Raw genomic sequence first — 23,279 nt, 5'->3', positions numbered from 1 at the left:
CACACACACACACACACACACACACACACACACACACACACACACACTATCAACAGTGTGCGGTTCTCCAGGTCACCAGAGATGGTGTGAGGTGTTAGTTAGTATGGGTTCAGTGAAGGTAGTTGATTCTGAGAACTGGATAGTTTTGTTTTATTTTTAAAGTTCAGGTGACTTTCTGATTTGTTGCCTTCAACAAAGTAGAGGATCTGAAAATATGCCCTAAGAAAGGCTGAGCATGGACCCTGGAAAGGGTTCAGAGTGTAGAGAGACATGCTCAGTACGAGACTGCCTGCTGCCTCTCCTTGTTTATAATCAGTGATAGCTCTTATTATAGCTTCCATTGCTTCCTACTGGTTACAACTAGAAAGATGGAATCCAGGCGCTAAAAAAACTACACCTTAAGGATAATTAAGTCTTATTTCACCCTAGTGATTTATGATACACATACATGAACCTATGTAATAATTATGAACTAAAACCAGCGCATTCAGGTCTGAGTGTGATGCAGTGTTTTATGTTTTTAGACTTTATTTCAGTGTAACCACAGTTCTAGACACACAGTGCGGTTAAGTTTATCTTGTGCCAATAGCTTGATGCTTTAAAAGGAGCAGCGAGAATTTGCAGTTGGAGCTCTTTTTTGTGGCCGTTACAAGTATACAGAGCAGGTGGCACAAACTGAGACATTTACTTTCCGTTTTCTAAAGAAAAGAAAAGCAACAACAAAAACAGATTTGGGGCACATGGCTTTAATCCCAGCACCTCAGAGGCAGAGGCAGGGGCAGGCGGATATCGATGAGTTTGAGGCCAGCCTGGCCTTACATTGTGAGTTCCAGGCCAGCTTGGTCTACATAGTAGACCCCATCTCCAAACAAAACCCAAAAACCTCATTATTATACAGTAAAGCTTTAGAGACTAATTAGTTCAACAAAGTCTGCCTTTGTGCATGATAATATTCAAAAGCCTGCCGATTACACTTACTTATTTTGTGTGTAGAAGTCAGGGGCCGTGTGGAGGAAGTAGACTCTCTCATTCCACCACGTGAGTTCTGGGAGTTGAGCATCGTCCTCAATGGCAACCTCACTCACCTGCTGAGTCACCTTGCCCCCCCCCAAACTTTGATGATTCTCATAACTCACGCAGTAGTTTAAGGATAACTTACACATTAGTCCATTACGGCGATAACCTCACAGAATAAGACAGTAACCTTCAGAGACTTATACGGAAAGTGCTTTAAACAGAGAAGTTCAGAGACCTTAAGGAAAGAAGAATTTCAGGGCTAGGGCTCTGTGGGGAAGTCGCTTGCTCTTAGGCCTGAGGGCTTGAGTCCAGTCCCCAGCGCCGACAAGACCAACCAGGAGCAGCAGTGGTAACTACTGTCCGTCCGTCCATCCGTCTGTCCGTCCAGGGCCAGGGAGGTGCAGGCAGGTCAGCCAGCCAGCTGGATGGGTGAGAGCCTGCTGATAACTTGTTTTTAAACAACACTTAATCTGTTCTTGACAGTTTCTACAGGTATACTGTATTCTGATGCTATCCATTCCCCACTCTGTGGGTTAAATTCTTGATAGAAATGAAGTGGAAATACAGATTCAGAGGAAGAAAATACTGTAAATCCATGACTATTAAAGGACATGTTTGTGTAGTTTTGAAATGGGTCCTAGGTTATCATATCACTAGAGAAAGTTACATTAAGCAAGCCCGGTATTTACAATAGAATGCCAGGTGTTAATCAGAGTCATTTATGACGATTCCAATATGGTCCCTGAAAGGTAATTGATCATTAACAAAAATAATTATGTATGGTTTTGGATGTGACTAAGACTGTTATGAGCTGAGTGTACTTGAACTAAGGAGGAATATAAGGAAACTTGGAAACTTTTTATCTCGGACCCCTCAAAGTGCTTGCTTTCAAATTTAGGTCAGAAAAGCTCAACTTTTAAGATTTCAGACCCAAACCACAGAAATGAAGTTCTAGAAACAGCAGCATTTCCAGTTTGAAGGCCTGAAACTCTCCTAATTTTGTAGTTGACCCGTGGCAAACCCTGAAATACCCTCATGCCGTCACAGCTACAAGTTCCATTCCAAAAGTGTCACTGTGCGCCATGACGTGCGCCATGACTGCCTCCTCTGAAGGCACTATCTTCTCTCTCCTGTTTCCCAGGATGAAGGAGCCGTGATCTCAGACATTCCTAACAGGGACGGCCACGCGACTGATGAGGAGAAACTGGCCTCCACATCCTGTGCTCAGAAGTCAGTGGGGGCTGGGGTCAAAGGTGAGCCAGGGGAGGACCTGGAGTACTGTGAACGTCCAGTGCTCCTGTCTCTACCGTAATCCGTGAGTTTTCATCCTCAGGAGTAGGTACGGAAGCATAGGCGTGCTGGAAGGCCCAGGTCACCCGAGGGACAGTTCGCAAGCGGATCTGTGTACTTGCTTCACTGTAAGAGACACAGAGTGCTTACCACAGTCCTAGTCTCAGACACAGGGAGACGTGTGGGAGGTGTCCAGGGGATGCAGCTTGAATTTATCGTATTTGCATCAGTCCGGCCAACCTTAAAAGTATTGTGGCCTATAAATATGTCCTTCGCATGGCCTTCTGGGATTGCTACGCTCAGTGTTTAGCTCCCAGCCATTATAACAGGGAGGCTGTAGTGTGTTCCTGTGTTGGCCTAACTCTCAGTGCTCTGACTGTCACTTGCTCTCTGCTAGCCTGCTTCTCACTGTCCTCAGAGAAGCTCGGTTGCTGAGAAGGTTGATCCAGCCACCTGGCGAGAAACTAGTAGCTTTGTCCAGGTCTTGCAAGGTTCTTAGGTGAGATCTATGTGTAGCAAAAAGTGAGACCAAGAGAAAAATCATAAATTTGTCTTACATAAAGTTGGTTTTGTTTGAGTGTTTGTGTCTCTGCACTGCTGGAATTTGAACCCAGGGGCTGTCGTGTGTGCCAGGCAAGCACTCTGCCACCTGGCCATATCCCCAGCCCTCCCTTGGTTTTGTTGAGTCGGACTTGCTGTGTAGCCCAGCGTGGTCTGAAGTTCAGCATCTTCCTGCCTCTGTCAGTGAAGTCTCATGACCTCATCCAGTTAAAGTTTACAAAGCACAAGAACCTTCTAAAGCAAAGACCAAATAGAAGAGAATAGGGTTTGGTCTTGGGTCTTTGGGTTTGGTCTTGGTCTTAGTGCTTCGAGCTGATGCCACCATGCCCAGTGTCTTAGCCACTGCTGCCATGACATTAACCCCACAACCAAGACAACTTATTTAAAAAAAAAAAAAAAAAAAAAAAAGCATTTTTCTTTTATATTTGTGGGGGTCATGGTTCCAGAGGGTTCGAGTTCATGACCGTCGTCATGTCATGGTAGGGAAGATGGCAGCGGGCACGGCCCTGGAAAAGTAGCTGAGAGTCTGTCTGTCTACAGCTGCCACACCCAGGTCGGGAGAGAGGAAACTAACTAGGAATGGCGGGATTTCTGAAACCTGGGGGGGGGGGGGGGAGTCAAAACCTAGGGACACGCCTCCTCCAGCAAGGCCACGCCTCCTAACCCTTCCCAAACAGTCCCACCAGCTGAGAACCAGGCATTTAGATATACCAGCCCCAGGAGCCATTCTCACTGACCCGCCCCTTCCTCTCTGGCCCCCAAAGGCTTGTAGCCATGCCACAGTACAGAAGTACATCCAGGTCAACTGCAAAAGCCCCCTTAGCCTTTCAGTCTCAAGACTGTTTCAAGTCCCAAGTGTCTTCTGAGACTCAAGGCAGTCACTGGGAACTGGAACTCACTGGGAAATCAAAAGGCAAACCACATACTTGCAAAATACAGGGCACAGAATATACCTTACCATTCCACAAGGGAGGAAGATACGGTGAGGAGGAAACGGCACACTCCAGTCTGTAGCCCTGCGTCCCATAGCCAGAGGGTTCTGACAGCTCTTCCCTTGCAACACACTTCTTGGGTGGTTCCCCCTCCCTGTCTGCAGCTCTCCCCTGCAGATATGCCACACCCAGCCGAGGCCTCCGCAGCAGTCTTGAGGTCTCCAGGTCAACTCAGGCTTCACTTTCACAGTTCCTTGTGGTGGCCTCTCAGGGCCTCCATGCACCGATCCCTCTGCCACACAGCTGGCCGCAGTGGCTTTCCTTAAGCCCCGCCCCCAGGAAGATTACACAGCCCCTTTATCCTGTATTCTTACACGACACCAAAGCCAGAACCCTGTGGCCATTGATGCCAAATTCTGTCGCTTGCTTGCAGTGGCACCTGGCCCCCCTCCTTGAATGAATTGGATCAGCATAAGCTTTGATTTACATGCCTTTCAGATACAGGTAACAACCTTAGGCTTTTTTCTCTTCTCTAGCTGCAGGATTAGCCAGCGAGGATCTCAGGGTAAAAGGGGTTTTTGTTCCTTTTCTCCATATCTCATTTGTATCTCATTTAGCACAAACCACGGCTCCAGCATTCAATTTCCTGGGGTCCCTTTTCTCCCCAAACTATACATTTTGTATTCCTTTTTGCTGCACTTTTCTCTTATTAACATAGATGGCATAAGAGGAGTCGCTAATGACCACATGGCGTCATCAGTATTAGGCTGTCCTGAAATCTTCTCTACCACTGACACTAATCCAGAACAAGTCAGTTTGGCCTCAGGCAGATTTTTATAACAAGGGTGAAAGCAGCCATGTTCCTTGCCTAACTGTTACAAGCATGGTCTCTAGGCCAGCTGCTGTATTTGTCCCCTCTGAAGCCTCGTGAGCTGGGCCTCCCGTAGAGTCCACATTGCTCCCAGCACTTGTTTTCCAAGCTCTGACTAGAGTCGCCTTATAAGCCCCCTTTACAGTGTTCAGCCACTTTCCTAGGCCAAAGTCCCATGGCCTTCCACATTCCTCCAAAACCCCCAACATGGCCAGTCCTGTCTCAGCGGGGGCCCACACCCTCATACCAGCTCCTGTGTCAGGCTGCTGCGGCCAGTGACTGACCAGTGCCTGTGAAATCCTTCACATGTTAGCCAAGAACCGAGACTAACCTGTAGGGCACTTACATCACTCTGGAAGAAAGATCATCTTTAGGTGCCATACTACACGTGTGCTCTTTAAACTTTGCTCACTGAAAGTTTAGAACTGTGAGCTAGACAGAAAACAGCATTAAAGATTTGACTCTTTGTAAGTAACAGTTTAATGTGTGAGACTTATATATAGAAATGTAAAACAGGTAGAAAGTCACTCCCTGAGTGGGCCACTCCCTGCAGCCTCCTCCCTGCGCCCCACCTCGGTTCCCACTGTGTTCATTTCTGTGCTGCATCTGATGCCTGAGACAACCGGCCTGCACAGAGGAAGGGGTTGCATCAGACTGTGGTTTAAAGTAAAACAGACTTAAACAAATCCTTGTGACACTCCGGTAGTGTTTTAAGTAAATATTGACTGAGGTAGTGCTTAAATATTTCAACAAGGAGATGTTTAGCTTTATTATTATTATTTTTTTTAATGTGCTTTTTAAAGATTTTTTTCTTCATTGATATAGTGTCATTTCCAGCTGGGTCCTTGCCCCACCCCCACCCAAGGAAACCAGTTAGAAAGGTATGAAAGCAGTAAGGAAGTTGGTTTGGTGTCCTCCTGAGGCTGAATTAAAATGTTCTCCTAGCAGGAGGATTTAGCATTAGTTTCCATTTTGTGAATGGGCCAGGTTTGGTAACAGCTCACATGCTAAACTTCCAACAGACACAAGAGGGCAGACTGGCCATTCCTCCTGCCTGCGGGTGGACTGCTCAGGGCGAGCCAGGGCCAGCCAGGGCTTTGCAAGCTTGCTTTCTGTGGACTTTTAACAGCAAACACGAGTTCCAAAACAAGAATGCCAGGCCACCTCCTAGATATCTTGAGGTTCTGCGTTGAGACATTCTGGGCCTGCGCTGGAGTTGCCTAGCTTCCAGGATTGAAGGGACCTACTCCTTGGACTTAGTATAAAAATGACTTTCTATGTTTCAGGCATAGAAAAGGAGACATGCCAGAAGATGGAGAAAGAGGAGCTGGCTGTACATGTAAGTTCCCAAGCATGGCAGGTGGAGGTAGCTTGAGTGTTTGGGAGCCTACGGGGTCATTTGATAAATAAATTCTAGTTAATATTAGGTGATGAGGAGGGGAAGAAGTATTTGGCTGCCTAGATGGCGCTGCAGGCAGAGTGCCAGCTGCCCAAGCCTGGCCTCCAGAGTTTAGTCCCCAAAACCCACATAAAGGTGGAAGGAGAGGATGAACTCCACACAGCTGTCTTCTGACCTCTGTGTGCGCGCCGTGGTACACATGCCCACTCACACACACATCTATGTTATATGCAATTTCTTCATCCACAGAACTTACTGTTTGTGCCTGATATTCTTTACAACAACCTCTAGCCCCATGTGACCTTAACAACTTGAACTGTTACTCCTAATCGAGATAGATGCCTTGTATAATGTAAAATACAACCAGCCTTTGAGGACTTTGTACACAAAAAGGGAATATTTAGTTATGTGTTCCAGTAACATTTTATATTGACTCCTAATAAAATAACATTTTGGATATGTTTGGTTAACTGTGCTACTAAAACCAAAGCTGGAATGGTAGCTCACACCTTGCAATCCAGTTCTTGGGAAGCTGAGGTGGAAAGAATAGCCCCAAGTTCAAGACCTTCCAAGATTCCAGAGCAAGTGTCTTAGTTACTTTTCCATCTCTGTGACCAAACACCACAGACAGGGCAACCTGCAAGGAAAGGGGCTCATTTGGGGTGAACAGTCCCAGAGTCCAGGACAGCGGAACAGAGGTGGTGGTGAACAGGCCCAGAGTCCGGGAGAGCGGAACAGAGGTGGTGGGATACTCTCCATGAGGGTAGAGCAGAGGCAGCAGGTAGCTCACAGACTGGAAACAAGAGTTCACTGAGGATGTCGGGAGACTCTTGAAGTGTCAAGCACTCCCCTAGTGACACACCACTTCCATCAAGGCTGAACCCTCCTAGAGAGCCACCTGTAATCCTTAGTTAAGTTTCAGCATTGCTCACCCAATGTCCCCTGTCTGGAACCAGTTCTAGCTCAGGCCTTGACTCTTCCTTAATCCACGATGGGTTCCCCAACCTTTGTCCACAGAGACCTCATACAGTTTATTTTTGACTTGAGACAGGGTTTCTGTGTGTAATCCTGGCTGTCCTAGAGTTTGCTGTGTAGACCAAGCTGACCTTGAACTCAGAGATCCTCCTGCCTTTGCCTGCAATCTTGGGGTTAAAGGCGTGGGCCACCATGCCTGGATGACCTCAACGGTTTTTAAGAGTGATGGCCAGTTATGTTTTTCTTCTTTGTGTGTGTGTATATGTATGCATGTGTATGTATGTGCTTACATGTGTGTGGGTGCACATGCATGTGTATACATATGCCTATGGAGGCCCACAGTTGATATGAAGACTTTTCTTTTTTCCTTTTTATATTTTTTGAGACAGGGTTGTTCTGTGTAGCCCTGACTATCTTAGACCTTGTTCTGTAGACCGGGCTGGCTATAAACTCAAGAGATCCGCCTGCCTCTGCTTTCTGAGTGCTGGGATTAACAGTTTGGCTCACCACTGCCCACCAACGATCAGATAGATTTGCCATTTCTGCTTATTTAGGCATGGAAGTTGGTAATGCATATTAGAATCAGTGCCAAAAATAGATGAACAGATTCACAAGACATCTAATGTGAATGGAAGGGTTATCAATGCTCTCAAAAAAATTATTTGCATGGGACACATCCCCAGAAAACACCAGAAAAATGAGGCATTGGAGCACGCTCCCTTCATGTCTGGGATTCTCTGGTAACTGATCACTTGTCAAGTACATTCTTCCTTTCCATGAGAAGAAAGCCCCCCTAAGGGACCTATCCATTCCTCCAACATAAGCTCACCCCTGTAGTCATTAGAATCGTTTTCATTAGTAAATACTGTAACTAGATTGCTTATTTAAAGCTTCCATTTTTCTGTTTCTTCTGCAAGTACATTTTTGAAGGGTTTGATCTTTTGTGGGTGAGGATGTTACTCATCTTTGATGAGGGCCGTTTGGAGTTAAGTAGCTGGAGACTGACCATATTCCGTACAACCCCTGTCCTGCAGGGACTGCTGGAGTCCTCTTCAGAAAAGGCCCCCGTGTCTGTGGCCTGCGGGGGTGAGAGCTCCCTGGATGGGATCTGCCTCAGCGAAGCAGACAAGACTGCCGTGCTCACGTTGATCAGAGAAGAGGTAAAGTTGTTCTTCTGTCTGCAGAAGGTACCGTCTCTGTTGACTTGCCTCTCCTCAGCCTGGAGGTTCCCATTCTCTGTGGCCTGTGTGACTCACACAAAGGGCTCCCGTAGACTTCAGCAACGGTGCTGGTGTTCAGTGAGCGGACATGCTGTGGTGTTTGTAAGACGCATGCACTTCTCTGCCCCCTGCTTTGCCACATGTGCCCATGCCTACGAATTTTGGGCGGTTAGCAGCAGGAATCTACATATCCTTTAAGAAGGTCAGCGTCCCAGTTTTGGTTCTGAGGTCCTAAAGAAACTCTGATCCGTTGTTGGAAGGTGACTTCCTTGCCTGCCATCTTAATGTGCTGTCCAAGGCATTTGGGTTTGGAGTTTAAGACTCCGTATTGTTTTAAGAAATAATTTTTTTTTCTTAAAGTACATTATAAGCTGAGAGGTATTTTGATGACAGGGTTTTCAAAGCCTTGTGAAATAATGTTGTACCGGTGATGGGGGAATGCCAGGTAGTCCAGTGGCCAGCACTTGGGAGCTATGTTCAGGAGACACAGAGTCGCGTTGGTGAGAAGAATTGCTGTGTCTTTCTCCCAAGAGTCAAGCTAGGAGTTGACGCATAATAATCCCAAGGAAAGCTGTATCTAGTCAGCTGAAGCACACGGGGCAGCTTCTAGATTCTTTTTCTCTTTTTTTTTTTTTTTTTAAGATTTATTTTATTTTTTGTGTATGTCTAGTGCCCCAGAGATCAGAGGGGGCATCCGATCCCCGAAGCTGGCGTTAGGGCAGTTGTGAGCTGCCTTGTGGGTCCTTTGCAAGAGCAGCCAGTGGTCTTGACCTCTGAGCCATTCCTCCAGCACCATCTTTCTAGTCTTGAGATCCTCAATATAAGCTCAGACGTAGAAGATGTACTGGTTCGTAAGAGGGGAGCACTTAGGGAGGACGGTGAGGGGAGAGCAGGGTGGGTGTCCTCTCCATCTCTGTGCAGGACGAGCAGAACTGAGACATGGAGAGGGGGCTTCTGGTATGAAGATACGAAACAGACTTCCGGTCAGAGTAGCAGGATTTGCCTGTACTGATGGTCACACAGTGGGGAACACCCCGAGCCCCTTTATCATAATTCAGTTCTTATCAAGCACTGAGAAATCACAATAGAAAAAGATTTTGTATGTCTGTACGTGGTGGTGCGTGTGAGCCCAGCACTAGGGTGGCTGAGGCAGGAGCATCACGAGTTTAAAGCTTTCCTAGGGTTCATTCTCACTCAGAATAAAGACAAAAAAAATTCAAAGAAGCTTCAAGTGAATGGAGGGAGCTGTGCTGTTCACCCTTTACCTGGTGGTGGCTTCGTCACAGCATCCTGTGTCGCTAGGAGTTGCTTTCCCTGAAGCGTATGGACATTATATACAAATGCTGAGAGGTGCTGTATCCCTAAATGTCAATTGCCTATCCAGGATTGGGTCATGTGTTATTTTTCAGTTTCTAGTAGATTGAAGAGGTAAAGCAAAGCTTTATTGTAATCTAGATAATCACTAAAGAGATCGAAGCAAATGAATGGAAGAAGAAGTATGAAGAGACCCGAGAAGAAGTCCTGGAGATGAGGTTAGACTGCCGCACGGGCGGGGCTTGGGGATGAGGTTAGACTGCCGCACGGGGGCGGGGCTTGGGGATGAGGTTAGACTGCCGCACGGGGGCGGGCTTGGGGATGAGGTTAGACTGCCGCACGGGGGCGGGGCTTGGGGATGAGGTTAGACTGCCGCACGGGGGCGGGGCTTGGGGATGAGGTTAGACTAGTGCTGATAACAAAACAAGCTTTAGTATTATAGCTATAATCAATTGCTTTTTTTTTCTTACTTAGGAAAATTGTGGCAGAATATGAAAAGACCATTGCCCAAATGATTGGTAAGGAGGAAGGTGGTATTTTGTTTTGTTTGTTTGTTTGTCCCCGGCTGTCATCCCGTTCTTCCTGGGTATCTGCTCCAGTCTCTCCTCTGAGAGGCCACTCTGAGGACCGCAGCTGTTGTCCCCACCTCCCACACCCTGCTTGCTTCTCCGTCCCTTGACACTGTGTATCTCCCACTAGAATGTGTGTTCTTGAGAGTGGGGACACCTCGGCCGTGCCAGGCACTCCCGAGTCGGTGTTGACACTGTCCCCTCTGACTTGTGATTCCAGAGGACGAGCAGAGGACAAGCATGAGTTCTCAGAAGAGTTTCCAGCAGCTGACCATGGAGAAGGAGCAGGCACTGGCGGACCTGAACTCTGTGGAGAGGTCCCTTTCTGATCTCTTCAGGAGATACGAGAACCTGAAAGGCGTGCTAGAAGGATTCAAGAAGGTAGGCGTCCTTTCTGTCCGAGTCCCCTGGGCGGCAGTATGGCTACTTGCCATCTGTCAAATGGCGGTGGCCTTCTCTGTGGGGCTCTGCATTGTTGGGCTTGTTTTTTGATCGGTCACCTTTTGGTGTTAGTGATAGCAGAAGAGATCTTTTCTTAGATCACTGAAAAAATACCTAAGCCATGCACTCCAGAAGAAATGAGATAGGGTCATTCAGTTGTGTACTGTCAGTCAAAAGAGTTTTGGAATTCTTTTCCTGACATGTGTTACACAGTGCCTTCAGGGCCCTGTATGTGAAAGGCTGTATGACTGATGGCTTGGGCGTGTAGGCAGGAAGCTGAGGCAGAAGGATTGCAAAGCCAAGGCCAGTCTGGGCTGCATAACAAGCAAACCAAAGAAGATGGATGGATGGATGGATGGATACATAGATATGTAGATAAGTACAGAGATAGATAGATAGATAGATAGATAGATAGATAGATAGATAGATAGATAGATAGATAGATAGATACACACACACACACACACACACACACAGGATGGGTGGCCTGGCCAATCATTGAATGCAGGACTGAGAGAGAAGCTGCATTAGGAAGATGAAGACCGCTGCATCAATCAGTGCACATTAGAACATGGAGAACCTATGCAGGCTTTCTTCAGTGGGGTTACATAAGCTGTTGAAATTGCCGTGGGTTATGAATTAAATACATCCAAATGGATCAGACTTTCTTTTAAAAAAACAAAACAACAACAAAAACCCAAAGCAAAACAAAACAAAAAAAAAAAAAAAAAAGGGGAAAAACCCAACCTTGGGATACGTTGTGCAGGAAAAACAAAGAGACATGAGCGTCTGTTCTGAACTTTCACGTTGGCACAGAATGAAGAAGCCTTGAAAAAGTGTGCTCAGGACTACTTAGCCAGGGTTAAGCAGGAAGAGCAGCGATACCAGGCCCTGAAGGTTCACGCAGAGGAAAAGCTGGACAGGTAAGCGCGTTCCGCTTGCTCACTGCTGCGGGTGGACAGGTAAGCGCGCGTTCCGCTTGCTCACTGCTGCGGGTGGACAGGTAAGCACGTTCCACTTGCTCACTGCTGCGGGTGGACAGGTAAACACGTTCCACTTGCTCACTGCTGTGGGTGAAGGCAGACACTTTGATCTACAAAGTTACATACTTAGACCTTTTGCCTTCTGTCTCCTTGGTTACAACCTCCAGGGTTCTGTGGATGTGTGATTTTATTTCTGTGCATGGATAAACCATTACAGAGTATAAAAAGCTGTGTATGTTCCCTTGCCTCTTAACCCTCAGCTCGCCGGGTTGGTATTCTGTCTTTCTTCAGACACACATGCTACCGCCCTTAGTTTATCTCCATGTCTGTGAGGACCTTCCCTCTGGAGTCTCTTTGTTGGAAGGAATCCATTAAGGCAGCCTCTTTAGTAATTGTGGTTACAAACTTGTCCTGGTGCAGAAGTGCTTTAGGGAGTAGAGGTGTGGACTGCCCTTTTATGTCTTCGTAAGAATAGATGAGGAGCTGGGGACCAGTGAACAGTGGAGTTGACAATAGTTAGACATTAGCTGTACATCAGCTTACCCCTCCCCAGTGAGTGTTTTCCCTAAAGCTCTGCTCAATGTGTAGGTGATCGTCAATGTACTAGGTGAAAGCGGAGCTTTCTGTGGGGTTTGGCAACGTAGCATTTACACTATTGGGAGGAGTTTTGCTTTATATTATCTTAGTAAAATTGCATGTGTTTCAGCGGTCATCTATTTAAACACCTGCTTTATCATCATATATTAGGAGCACTGGTTTTCATTGCGAATTGTAATTCATTTTTCCAACTTAATATTTTTGTATGTGTGTGTGTGTGTGTGTGTGTGTGTGTGTGTGTGTGTATGTGTGTGTTGTGTGTGTGTATGTATGTGTGTGTTGTGTGTGTTGTGTGTGTGTGTGTGTGTGTGTGCGTGTTGACCCTGTTTATGAAGAAGAGAGTAAATTTCTGTTTTGGTTTTTTAATGTTGTGGGACTGAACCTAGAGTTGGCACATAGTTGACAAAGAGTTCTGCCTTAGAGCTCTATTCTCGGCTTCGCAGTGTGCTGTGATGTGCAGGGAGGTGTTTTACTTCAGGGGTTTTGAGTCAGGGTCTCCCCCTATAGTTCAGATGGACCTTGAACTTGCCTCGGCCTCCTGAGTGCTAAACTTAATGGCACGTGACACCATATATTCAGATGTGACAAGAGTCACTTCGTTTGTAGTTTCTGGCTTCCCTATGCCAGTGTTCCAGGTAGAAAGAATTTTCTCCCCATTTCCCTTCTAGCACTCTTAGGACTTTTCAGCCCTGAAGTCCAGCAATACATTTTGGGATTTACCCCAGAGAATGGTGGTTTTGGTTTTTCGAGACAGGGTTTCTCTGTGTAGCCCTGGCTGTCCTGGAACTCGCTCTGTAGACCAGGCTGGCCTCCAACTCAGAAATCCACCTGCCCCTGCCTCCCGAGTGCTGGGATTAAAACAAGCTCTTTTTAAAAGAAATTTCACTGTGTACTTTTGACTTGCCTGGAACTCCTCTCAAACTCAGAGATCCCCCTGCCTCTCCTGGGACCAAGGGACAAGTGCCATCACAGTCAGCTCCCACCCTAGTTTCTAACTACAAAGTAATACAGTGGGTGCATTCTGTGGTCCATATTTCTAGCTTCAATAATGTTTCTTCTCTACACTCTCTTATGACCTCATTAAGGATTTCGTTGTTGTGTGTCCTTCTGTTGTGTTTGTGCTTTACAAGCTACTCCAAATGGTATCTTCCTGTTGTTGTTGCTTTGAGGTATACATCAAAATAGCCTACACATTTTCCTTGTCATGTAATGACGTTCCACATTGGAACACACAGCTCGGTCTAATTCCATTATTAGACCATGGGATCGCTTAGAAAATATTTCATTTATTTTTATATCATGCATGTGAGTATTTTTTCTGCATGTATGTCTGCATCACCTGCATGCCTGATGCCCATGGAGGCCAGAAGAGGGTGAGCCACCATGTGGAGCCTGGGTCCTTTGTCAGAGCAGCCAGTGCTCTTAAACACTGAGCCAACTCTGGCCGCGACCGAGTTTCTTTACTGATGAGCATTTAGACTGGCTCAGACTCTCCATGTTGAAAACAGCCTCATTAGCAGATTATTTCTGTGTAGAGTTAGCTAAAGATGAAATTGCTGTGTCCTAAGGTGTGTATATTTGGGTTTTCTTGGTTCCCACACCGTGCCTCCCCTCCTTCCCAGTTGTGTCGTGGTTCTGTCGTTCTTTGCGTTCTTAGGACAAGACTATACTGTACTTTTGACCATGCACAGCTCAGCGATAGGCCACCCACTCAGCAGGCACAAGATCCTGGCTTCAGTCGTCTCCTCTCCCCCCACCCCTCCCTACACACATCATGCCACCCAAAGTGCTTACCACCTTAATTTTTATGTCTCGTTGCTGGTGAGATTGTGGCAGCTTTATGGCTTAGCCAGATGTCTGCTTCCTCTGAATCTGACCAATAAAGACATTTCTGAGGTCAGTAACTCACAGACATCGGTAGGGCAACAGTTGACAGTGGGAAAACCTGGGATTGTTAGCCTGTCACTCTAATACAAAGGTCAGACTGCCATGGGCAGGTGCTTTGCTGTAGAGTGGCCTTCACACACCATTCATGTGGAAAGGAAGTCTGTTGAACGACTCCTATAAAAACTGGGATTGTTATGAAATTACCTAATTCATTTTCCTCATGAAGCACAAAACTTGAAGAGTATTGATTTTTGCCACCAGGATGTCCCATGGAAAAGTTCTTAGAGGTTTCATGATCTTCCTCTGATCATGCAGTCAGTTCATTTGAGTCTGCGTAGGAATTTGTTTATTTATTTATTTATTTATTTATTTATTTATTTATTTAAATGTATGCATGCTCTGCCTGCACACCAGAAGAGAGCATCAGCTCCCATTATAGATGGTTATGAGCCACCATGTGGTTGCTCAGGACCTCTGGAAGAGCAGCCAGTGCTCTTGTTAACCACTAAGCCATCTCTCCAGCCCCGAGTCTATGTTTTATGAAAGTCAGCAGTTGACATCCTGTCTTTCTGCCTCTTTGTCTGTCCCTGGTCACTAACCTGTGTCCTTTTTTTATCTCTTCTCCCAAATGAACTCAAAACACCATCCCAGAGCCAACGAGGAGATTGCTCAGGTCCGCTCCAAAGCGAAGGCTGAGAGTGCCGCTCTCCATGCTGGACTCCGGAAGGAGCAGATGAAGGTGGAGTCCCTGGAGAGGGCCCTTCAGCAGAAGGTATGGAGGGGTCTGTCACGGAGGGGCTCCTGTCGCTGACACAGGGACATCTGGCTGCCCTCCTCCTCTCTGGCTCCTGTCAGTCCTTGGTAGACCTAGCTCGTCACAGACCTGGAGCAAGGAAGGCGGCTTTGATCTTTTTACTCAGTTACTGCAGGCTGGCTCCCTTAGGAAGTGGTTCTGGAGACACACATCACATTATTAACCAAGGTTAACAGGAGTCCTCAGCCATTGCTAGGGTGTAGAAGGCAAACACTGTGTTTTAACCTGGAGTCCAGGACCTTGGACACGTGGCCTGGGTCCCACAGCCTCCTTTCATTCTCCATGTGTGCTTTTGCGCAGCAAGTGAAGCATCTTTCCTTCCATTGCCATGGTCCCTCAGTTTTCAGAGCAGATCTGCCTTCCAGGGGCACTAGGCCATGCCTGGAGACTAATTTGGTGGTTGTAACTGGGAGATGCTAGGAATCTCTAAGTGGGTAGAGGCAGTGTGGACAGGACAGCCCAAGTCAAATCACAGCCCAACATAAGTGATGCTGATAAGCAGAGATAATGTCACCAGGCTCAAGACTGGCTGCTCGCCATCAGACATGCCAGCAAGACAGAGGCAACTAAGGGTATTTCATTTGGAAGGCAGCGTGAGCAGGCTCTTGCCCAGGCTGTATTGGGAGAGCTTTCTGGAGGCAGGTGTAAGTGTCCTGGGCTGATGCCTGCCTCTCACACCTGCCCCTCATGTACTGGGCTTAATGGTGCATATTCACGCTTAACCTCCCATCCCAAGATGCTTTTCAGTTCTGCATCTCACTTCCTCAGGGTATTTGTGACAATACTCACCCTGGATGAAGGACGAGCAGCTGCTCTGAGGTCCCCTCGCTGACCCCACGCTGTCACAGAGGTTCTGTGACACCAGTTGTGTTTCCCTCTGGTCAGCAGTTTTCAGGCTGTGACCTGCTATGTTGCCTGTGTACAATCATATAGTGATGCCCCGAGTCACAGCCTGTGTCTGGTAGCCCTGACTCAGAGTCTGGAATCCCAGTCCCTGAAGCTGCTGGCAGACTAAGTGAAACCCGTACACTTGTGTTTTAGCAAGTGACCCTCACACAGCCAGAGAACCCGGGACCTGAGGTTTACGGGCAAGGTTCAAGAGGACTGGTGGCTCGTCCACCCTCAGCTCAGTTTTAGCATAGTACTGTGTGAACACAGGCACACTTTGATGGGTGGGTGGCATTTGGCTTTCCTTTCTATAAAGACTGCGATGCAGAGAAGTGGAGAGCCAGTAGAACGCCTATGGAGGGTCTAGCCACTGGCTTCTCTTAGAACACAAAGCAGCCTGCAGAATCATCATTTTCTGTCTTTCAGAATCAAGAGATTGAAGAACTGACAAAAATCTGTGATGAGTTGATCGCAAAGCTGGGAAAGACCGACTGAGAATCGTCCCGTGAGCTGTGCAGATCCGAGTCTGGCTGCTTCTGTCGTGACCACATTATCTTGCCTTATCCAGAAATATTGTCCCCTCCCCCTTGCAGAGAAAAGTAACTGTTTCAAAAGCACATGCCTGTTGCTGCCGCCCTTCCTCCTGCTCAGCTGCTGCCTCTGCAGCTGCAGCCTGGCTGGTGGAGAGGGAGTCACATGACAGCTCTGCCCTGCAACCTGGCCGCCAGCTTCCCTTAGAACAGGCTGCTGGGTCTGGCTTGTGCTTTTCCAGCTTGAGTTCATCTAGCTGTCATCTTTGCTTTTCCCAAGTTTGTGAAATTTCTAATTTGGTGGCAACTGTGTGGGTTTATCTTCCCAGCTCCTGTTTGATATTTTTATGACCTAGTTAATCTTTTAAATTTTCAGTGTCAGGAGTTTTACTGAAGGGGGCAGTCTGACCCGTCATCACTAGCACCTTGTGGATGGGACTCCAAACTCCCTTTTAGTTACAGACTTACTCATGCATGTATTCTATACATTCTGCTCCTTTTCCCGAGGCATATCCAGATAAGATCCTCTAGGGAGGAGGTAGTCACATAAAGAAATGTAGGCTCTTATTTTGAAACAGAGCCCTAGGTCTAAAAGCCAGCTTCAGACGTGGTAGGGGCTGGGGACCTAGCTCTACTGGAGAGTGTTCCGGTACACAGAGCCCTGGCTTTGTCCCCCAGAACTACCAACACTGGATATGGGAGTGCATGCCTGTAATCGCAACACTCCAGAGGCGGAGGCAGGACGACCGGAAATCCAAGGTCACCCTCAACTGCATAGCCACTTGGAGGCCAGCCTGGACTATATGAGGCCTTGCTTCAATCAAGGAGTGAGTGGAAGCATGGGGTATCCCAGCTAGTGGGAGGTGGGACAGGAAGATCACTTGAGCCCAGAGTTTAAGGACAGCAGTGCACCAGGCAAAAAGTCTTTTTCTCAAAAATCAAACAGCCGAACCAAAGCCTGAGTCAGGGTAGAGAGGTTGAGGATGCAAAGGCTGGGGGACCTAGGTTTCATGTCTAAGGAAGATGTGCTGTGCTGTCTGCTGCCCCGGTACAGGGTAGAGAGGTTGAGGATGCAAAGGCTGGGGGACCTAGGTTTCATGTCTAAGGAAGATGTGCTGTGCTGTCTGCTGCCCCGGTATTTGACTACCCCAGGACCTCAGCATGGTCTCTCGTGCTCATACCAAAAGCAGCAGTACCTCGTGACCAGGGCTGGCCTCCCTCGGAGCTGGCCTCGGATGCAGGCGTCCACCCCGGGGCTGATTAGTCTCTAAAGCAAAATCGACTTCTGTTATCTATTTGAAACACACCAGTGGGACGTGGGAAAGGTTTAGCTCATCTTGTGAATAGATGACGGAAGCCCACATCTATTCAGAGAGTGAAGAGCCTAGGTTTTCCCTGTTTAAAGGCACGGCACCCTTTTAGAGACTTAAAAATAACAGCAACGGCAAACACCTTCATACTCGAGATGGGCTTTTAAACAGAACAGGCCGTAAAGAGTCCTGTGGCTCATTCTCCAAACCAGCCCCTGGGAATATTCTAAACAAAGACGGCTTGAATGCTGGGAAGCGGAGCAGGGAGGAGGCCACACAGACAAAACAGAATTCTATGAACTCATACTGGACTTACCCTGAGGGGCATTAACCCCCAAATAGAAATTTCCTTTGTTGATGCTCGTGTCTCCTCTCCATCTGACAGGAAAGCCAAATCCACTCAAGTTCTGATGCCTTTTTTTTTTTTTTTTTGCCTTAATCTTACACCCTGTGTCTTCATGGTAAATGTGCACTATTTAGCACACACGCATATCTCTCCTTGTAAAACCATTGCATGAGCTGACTCCAGCAATGAATTGTGCCTGATGGAGAACCTCCATAGATCTTAAAAACAGCGTCCCTTTAGCAGCGTGTTGCCATGTGCTGTAACCTTTAGCCCCAGGGAAGTGAGTAATGTCTTTTCAAGCTAGAAATCACATTTTTGTCAATATGCATTTATTATAACCGGTGCTTAGGTTGGGCTGTATTCTGAGGCCTACTGTCTTTTAACATTTTGTACAAAAAAACCCAAAAAAACAAAAAAAAACAAACCAACAACCCACAAGCAGACAGAAGTTATCTGTGGTTGGAGAAATGGCTTGACAATCATTTGGGCTCTGAATTTCGTCACTGTGGCTTAATGCAAAGCCCGTAGCAGTAGACATAGTGTCATGTTCAAGTGTCTTCAAGGGTCATAACCAATGTCAGCTTAGCTATCTTCCGAAAGGGAAGTTAACTTTGCACTCTAAGAAATACCGCAGGAGTTTTCGCTACAGTGTTACAGCAGCATCTGTGTGCACTCATTTTATATTGACTTATTTTCAGTATGAAAAGCTCAAGAGTGGTCTCCATCGTAAATCTCTTATTTCCTGATTTTTTTTTTTTTTTTAAATAGTACTGAGATTGTACCCAGGGTCCTGAACATGCTCGGCAAGTGCTTTACCAGGGGACTGTGTCCTCCCCTGTCATCTTTTAAGCTGCTTGCATAATTTTGAAGTGTCCTGTGCTGTGCTGTATGTTACCAAGGCACAGGAGAGGAACAGTGACCGTCCCTCCCTGCCACACTGGTGGACAGGCCTTGAAAAACACAGGCCCTGCTAAATGAAGCTGCCGTACAGGGGACACGAACTAGCCCTCTAAGCAGTGTTTGCCAGTGGCCTCTTAGTCATCACCATTACCAGGAAAAGGTTCACAACATCCAGCTTCCGAAGATCCTCCGCCAAGAATAAGAATGTAGTTTGCACAGCTGGCGAATTAAGAAAATATACTAGGCAGAGTAATATCTATTTATTTATTTTGTTTTAATTAAATTAGCCCTAAAAAGCTTTTTAGCGCCCTGGAGAGTAAAAAAATATAAAGTGGTCTTCAACACATACTGGGGGCCAAAGCGTCTTTGTTAGGTGATCAGAGGGGGAACCAGGCACGGTGGAATATGCCTATAACCCTAGCACCTTGGAGGCAGAGGCAGGGTCTAAAAGTTCAGGCCTAAAAGACTGAGCTAAACCGTGGGACCCTTGTTTTCAAAGACTTGGAAAGCTGTGTCTGGCCATGTCTAGCGTTTGCTGGCCATGCGCTAGGCACTGTTGCCAATCCCCAGCACTGCAAAGCCAAATGACAAAATATAAAACACAAGAGAGCCGGGCATGGTGGCCCACACCTTTAATCCCAGCACTTGGGAGGCAGAAGCCGGCCTGGTCTACAGAGTGAGTTCCAGAACAGCCAGAGCTACATAGAGAAACCCTGTCTCGGAAAAAAAAACAAAAAACACGAGAAAGGCTCACAGTGGCCTGGGGAATATTAGGCGATCTCGTTGAGAACAGTTTCTCCAGCCCTGCTTTGCCAAAGTACAGGCAACTCTTAACCTGTCAGTCAGCATCCCAGGCTGACCCAGCTTACCGTGGGTCGGAAGGCTCTGTTTGGAAACCAGGAATTCCCTTACCCTTTGTATTCTTTGAAGCTCCAGTGTGGATTCAGGCATCTCGAGTAAGAGACCAAATTAGGAAGTCCTGAAGGCCCTGCGTGCATGGGGTGATAGCCCTGCGTTCAGGGTTATAGCTCAACACTAAACTTCCTTTCCAGCCAGTGGCCCTGCTCCCCCTGCAGACGTGCCACTGCCTGTGCACAAACGCTCACTCGCTCACTGGGCAGCCCTGGGCTCAGCATGGCCGGCCAAAGTCCTCCCCTTCAGCAAAGATAGCACAGGCTAGAAAGGGCACTCTGCGGCTCACAGGCTCTTCCGGGATCTGTGGCCTAAGTTCAGGGCATACTGACATGAAAGAGGCGTGGCCTCTCTGAAGCTCCACCCCACCCCCAGGCTCCATCTCAGATGACCTCACTGCTGCTCAGCTGTTCCTGCTGCCTCTGTAGGACTGCGGCCCTCTAAGCTTGCTCTCAGGTTTTGGTTTTGTTGTTGTTGTTGTTGTTTTTTTAAGTCTTCTTGGGAAGAGAGAATGTAGATGTTGAAAGAGTAAATGATTTAGGCAAGGAATTTAAAGATGTATATATTATAAAGAGTTTTAAAGGTAACAGATTACTATTTACTTACTAATGGACAGGTAAAGTCTGGAAGTCCCAGAACACCAAGCCAAAGGTTGAAGAAATCACCTTTCAAAAAGTTTTAATAATGAATTTATTTCAAAGGAGACTAATGTCTCCAGGAAATGTTTGGCCTCCAGATTCCGATTATTATTACTATTTTTTAAAGCAATTTAACAAGGCTAGGGATGTAGCTCAGTTGGTGACACACTTGCTCAGCATGCACAAGCCCCTGGATGTTATTACCCCCACCCCCACCCTCCAGTGCTGGGGGGAGCACAGAAAAAAAAATTACTACTAAGTTCTTCCTGTGTGGAGAGAAAGGGGAACCGTATATAGAACCAGCGCCTCTCCATAGGCTTTCTTCTAGAACAGAGTACAGGCAAGCCGTTGGCACTGCATAAAGACTGCACTTCTCGTAGTTTCCATCCGAATGCGGCCCCCCTGTCTGTGCCTCTCAGCATGCGGTTAGATTTGGACAAATAAGATTCCTGAGGAATGACTTTCTTAATTGCGCCGTGATTCCAGCTTTGTGTAAATGCACACACCCCGGTTATAGTTCTATGTAAGCGCGCACACACCCCAGTTATAGTTCTATGTAAGTGCACACACCCCGGTTATAGTTCTAGCGTGGAGATGCTGCTGCCATGTTGGCCTCAGGTAGGCTGTGATGTTCTCATCACTCAGAGGCCACCAAGCGCGGGGTTGAGGTCTGGCCTGAACCTTCCCTGTAGGGCGTCTTCAATGCTAACTGTCAGGATGCCATTCTTAGGCCCCTGCCTTCTCCTGGTATCTGAGTAGGCTCAACCAAAGTGCTTCCTCCCCCCGCCCCCTCAAGTACCTGATTCTATTATTTGTAATCTTTCAAATGGACACATCGAAATCTGAACTCTGAAACCACATCCAGACCAGATACAGGGCAGTGTGAAGGTCACACCCGCAGCCTCGGCTTTGTCCCTTGCAGTCCTTGGGACAGGATTCAGGCACCCTGTTAAGTCTCCAAGGCATCTGTCAGCTTTCCAGTCCTGCTGTTAGCGAGCCAGTCTGTGTTTGCCAATACATACCCACTGTACTAACGTGCCAAGTGTTTATTGCACATTTGCTCCCACTGCGTCCCAACAACCTCAGCCCTTCCCCGCCTCCTCGTGCCCCAGAGTGCGTGAGGAGACCCTCACTGGGACGGGGGGCAGGGGGGCTTACACTGCCTTGACTCCTGCTGTCAGGACAGTGTTGTGTGGAGTAATCATCCTCATAGATTTTATACACATAGTAATTTCCCTTTTTATATGTCAGGTAAATATTTGTAAAAGTTATACTCACACAAAAGAAATTATGATAATTACTAATATATTTTTTCCATGTTTCATTGCCTGAATAAAAACCGTTTACCACTGTTGCACCCGGGGTGTGTTGTCTTCCCTGGTTGTCAGTTTTATCCATGACTGTTTAAGGAAGCCTCTAGATTTCTGTCTGAATATAGAAAACATGACATTTCCTTGCCCTCGCTCTCCGGGACTTCATGCATTTCATTGGGCATGTAATTGAAAACAAAACAAACTCTGGAATTCCGACCTCGGCCGTAGAAACCACTGTGACAGCATCTGTGCAAACACAATTTTTGCTGAGTGCTCACTCTGTGGTCTCACCAAGGGTCGAGTCCACCCTGGCGTCTTTTTCAAACCCGCAGAAGCGAAGCTGCTCCAAGCTCTCTAACTTGTGGAAGGGCCCGGATGAGCTAGAGCTGGGCACAAAGTAGCTGGTGCTTCCTGGGTTTCCTAGGTTAGTCTGAGAAAGGACTTTAAACACACTAGTTGGGCTGGCTCTCCATCTAGGGATGGTCCAGGGTAAAACTGGATAGCAGAGGAACCAGGAACTTCCTTACCTGCTTATTGTGAGGCTCTGCAGCCTGTGGTGGTCCTAGTTTGAGGGTGCAAGGTACTTCTCACCAGCCTATGGTGATTCTAGTTTTGGGGGCAGTGCAGGGCACTTGGTCCTTCTCACCAGTGTGCTCTGACTGTAGAAGAAATGCTTGCTACAACAGGTCTCATTTTCTTAGCATTATTGGGGAGATAAGATGAAAATTTGCCTTTTTTTTTTTTTTTTTTTTTTTGGTCAAAAGTAGGAGACAGGCGTGGTGGTGGCGCACCCTTTCAATCCCAGCACTTGGGAGTTGTAGGCAGATGGATCTCTGTGAGTTTGAGGCCAGCCTGATCTACATACAAAACTCAAGGGCACCCAGGGCTACATAGAGAAACCCTGTCTCAAACGAAGGCACCTTTACATGATAGAAGTCTTTGGCATGGAAGGTTGAGGCAACAGTTTAGCCTTGATTGGGGAGAACACATAGGCCTCTCGTTTAGGTAAAGAATCCTAGCAGGGAGTTGAGATGTTTTAGTTCCCAAGTTTCTCTTCTAGAAGCATTGCCTGTGAGGCAAGGTACTCCTTGCGTCCACCCTGGAAGCTGTGATCCTGCCTCCTGCGTGTTGGATTAGAGGCTCAAATTTCTCTTAAAGCCACAAAGCCCACCCGAGATGTGTGTACTAAAAGCAGACACACTGGAAGCACACATTCCCTTTGGCTTACATGGTCCAGAAGCAGGAAGGTGTGTGCCATGCCCTGTACTGTCTTAATTAAGTTTTTGCTTATGTTACATGCCTGAGTGTGTGGTGGTTTCAATAAGAATGACCATCATAGAGTTCCAGGACAGCCAGGGCTACACAGAGAAACCCTGTCTCAAAAACCAAAATAAATAAATAAATAAAGAGTGACCACTATAGCCGGGCAGCGGTGGCGCACGCCTTTAATCCCAGCACTTGGGAGGCAGAGGCAGGCGGATTACTGAGTTCGAGGCCAGCCTGGTCTACAGAGTGAGTTCCAGGACATCCAGGGCTACACAGAGAAACCCTGTCTCAAAAACCAAATATATA

The 23,279-nt window shown here is 47.1% G+C and overlaps 1 protein-coding gene across 5 annotated transcripts in view; it reads left to right on the top strand.

Moving 5' to 3' along the window:
* Tacc1 (transforming acidic coiled-coil containing protein 1) overlaps window positions 1-18,343 on the top strand; it is an 80,417-nt gene extending 62,074 nt beyond the window's left edge. For 4 of the 5 annotated variants that reach the window (XM_029531729.1, XM_029531728.1, XM_029531727.1 and 1 more), the window contains 9 exons: window positions 2,159-2,270; window positions 5,958-6,010; window positions 8,080-8,205; window positions 9,721-9,797; window positions 10,054-10,097; window positions 10,369-10,529; window positions 11,406-11,512; window positions 14,708-14,828; window positions 16,185-18,343. In XM_029531729.1, the coding sequence (XP_029387589.1) occupies window positions 2,159-2,270; window positions 5,958-6,010; window positions 8,080-8,205; window positions 9,721-9,797; window positions 10,054-10,097; window positions 10,369-10,529; window positions 11,406-11,512; window positions 14,708-14,828; window positions 16,185-16,253 (870 nt within the window). In that variant the 3' untranslated portion in view covers window positions 16,254-18,343. The remainder of the gene's footprint in view (window positions 1-2,158; window positions 2,271-5,957; window positions 6,011-8,079; window positions 8,206-9,720; window positions 9,798-10,053; window positions 10,098-10,368; window positions 10,530-11,405; window positions 11,513-14,707; window positions 14,829-16,184) is intronic. The other variant, XR_003842531.1, reaches the window with a different exon arrangement.
* Window positions 18,344-23,279: the final 4,936 nt, after the last annotated feature.

The sequence above is a fragment of the Mus pahari genome, chromosome 19 (assembly GCF_900095145.1).
Source record: "Mus pahari chromosome 19, PAHARI_EIJ_v1.1, whole genome shotgun sequence".
NCBI lineage: Eukaryota > Metazoa > Chordata > Mammalia > Rodentia > Muridae > Mus > Mus pahari.
This window is presented reverse-complemented; position numbering and strand designations above follow the sequence as displayed.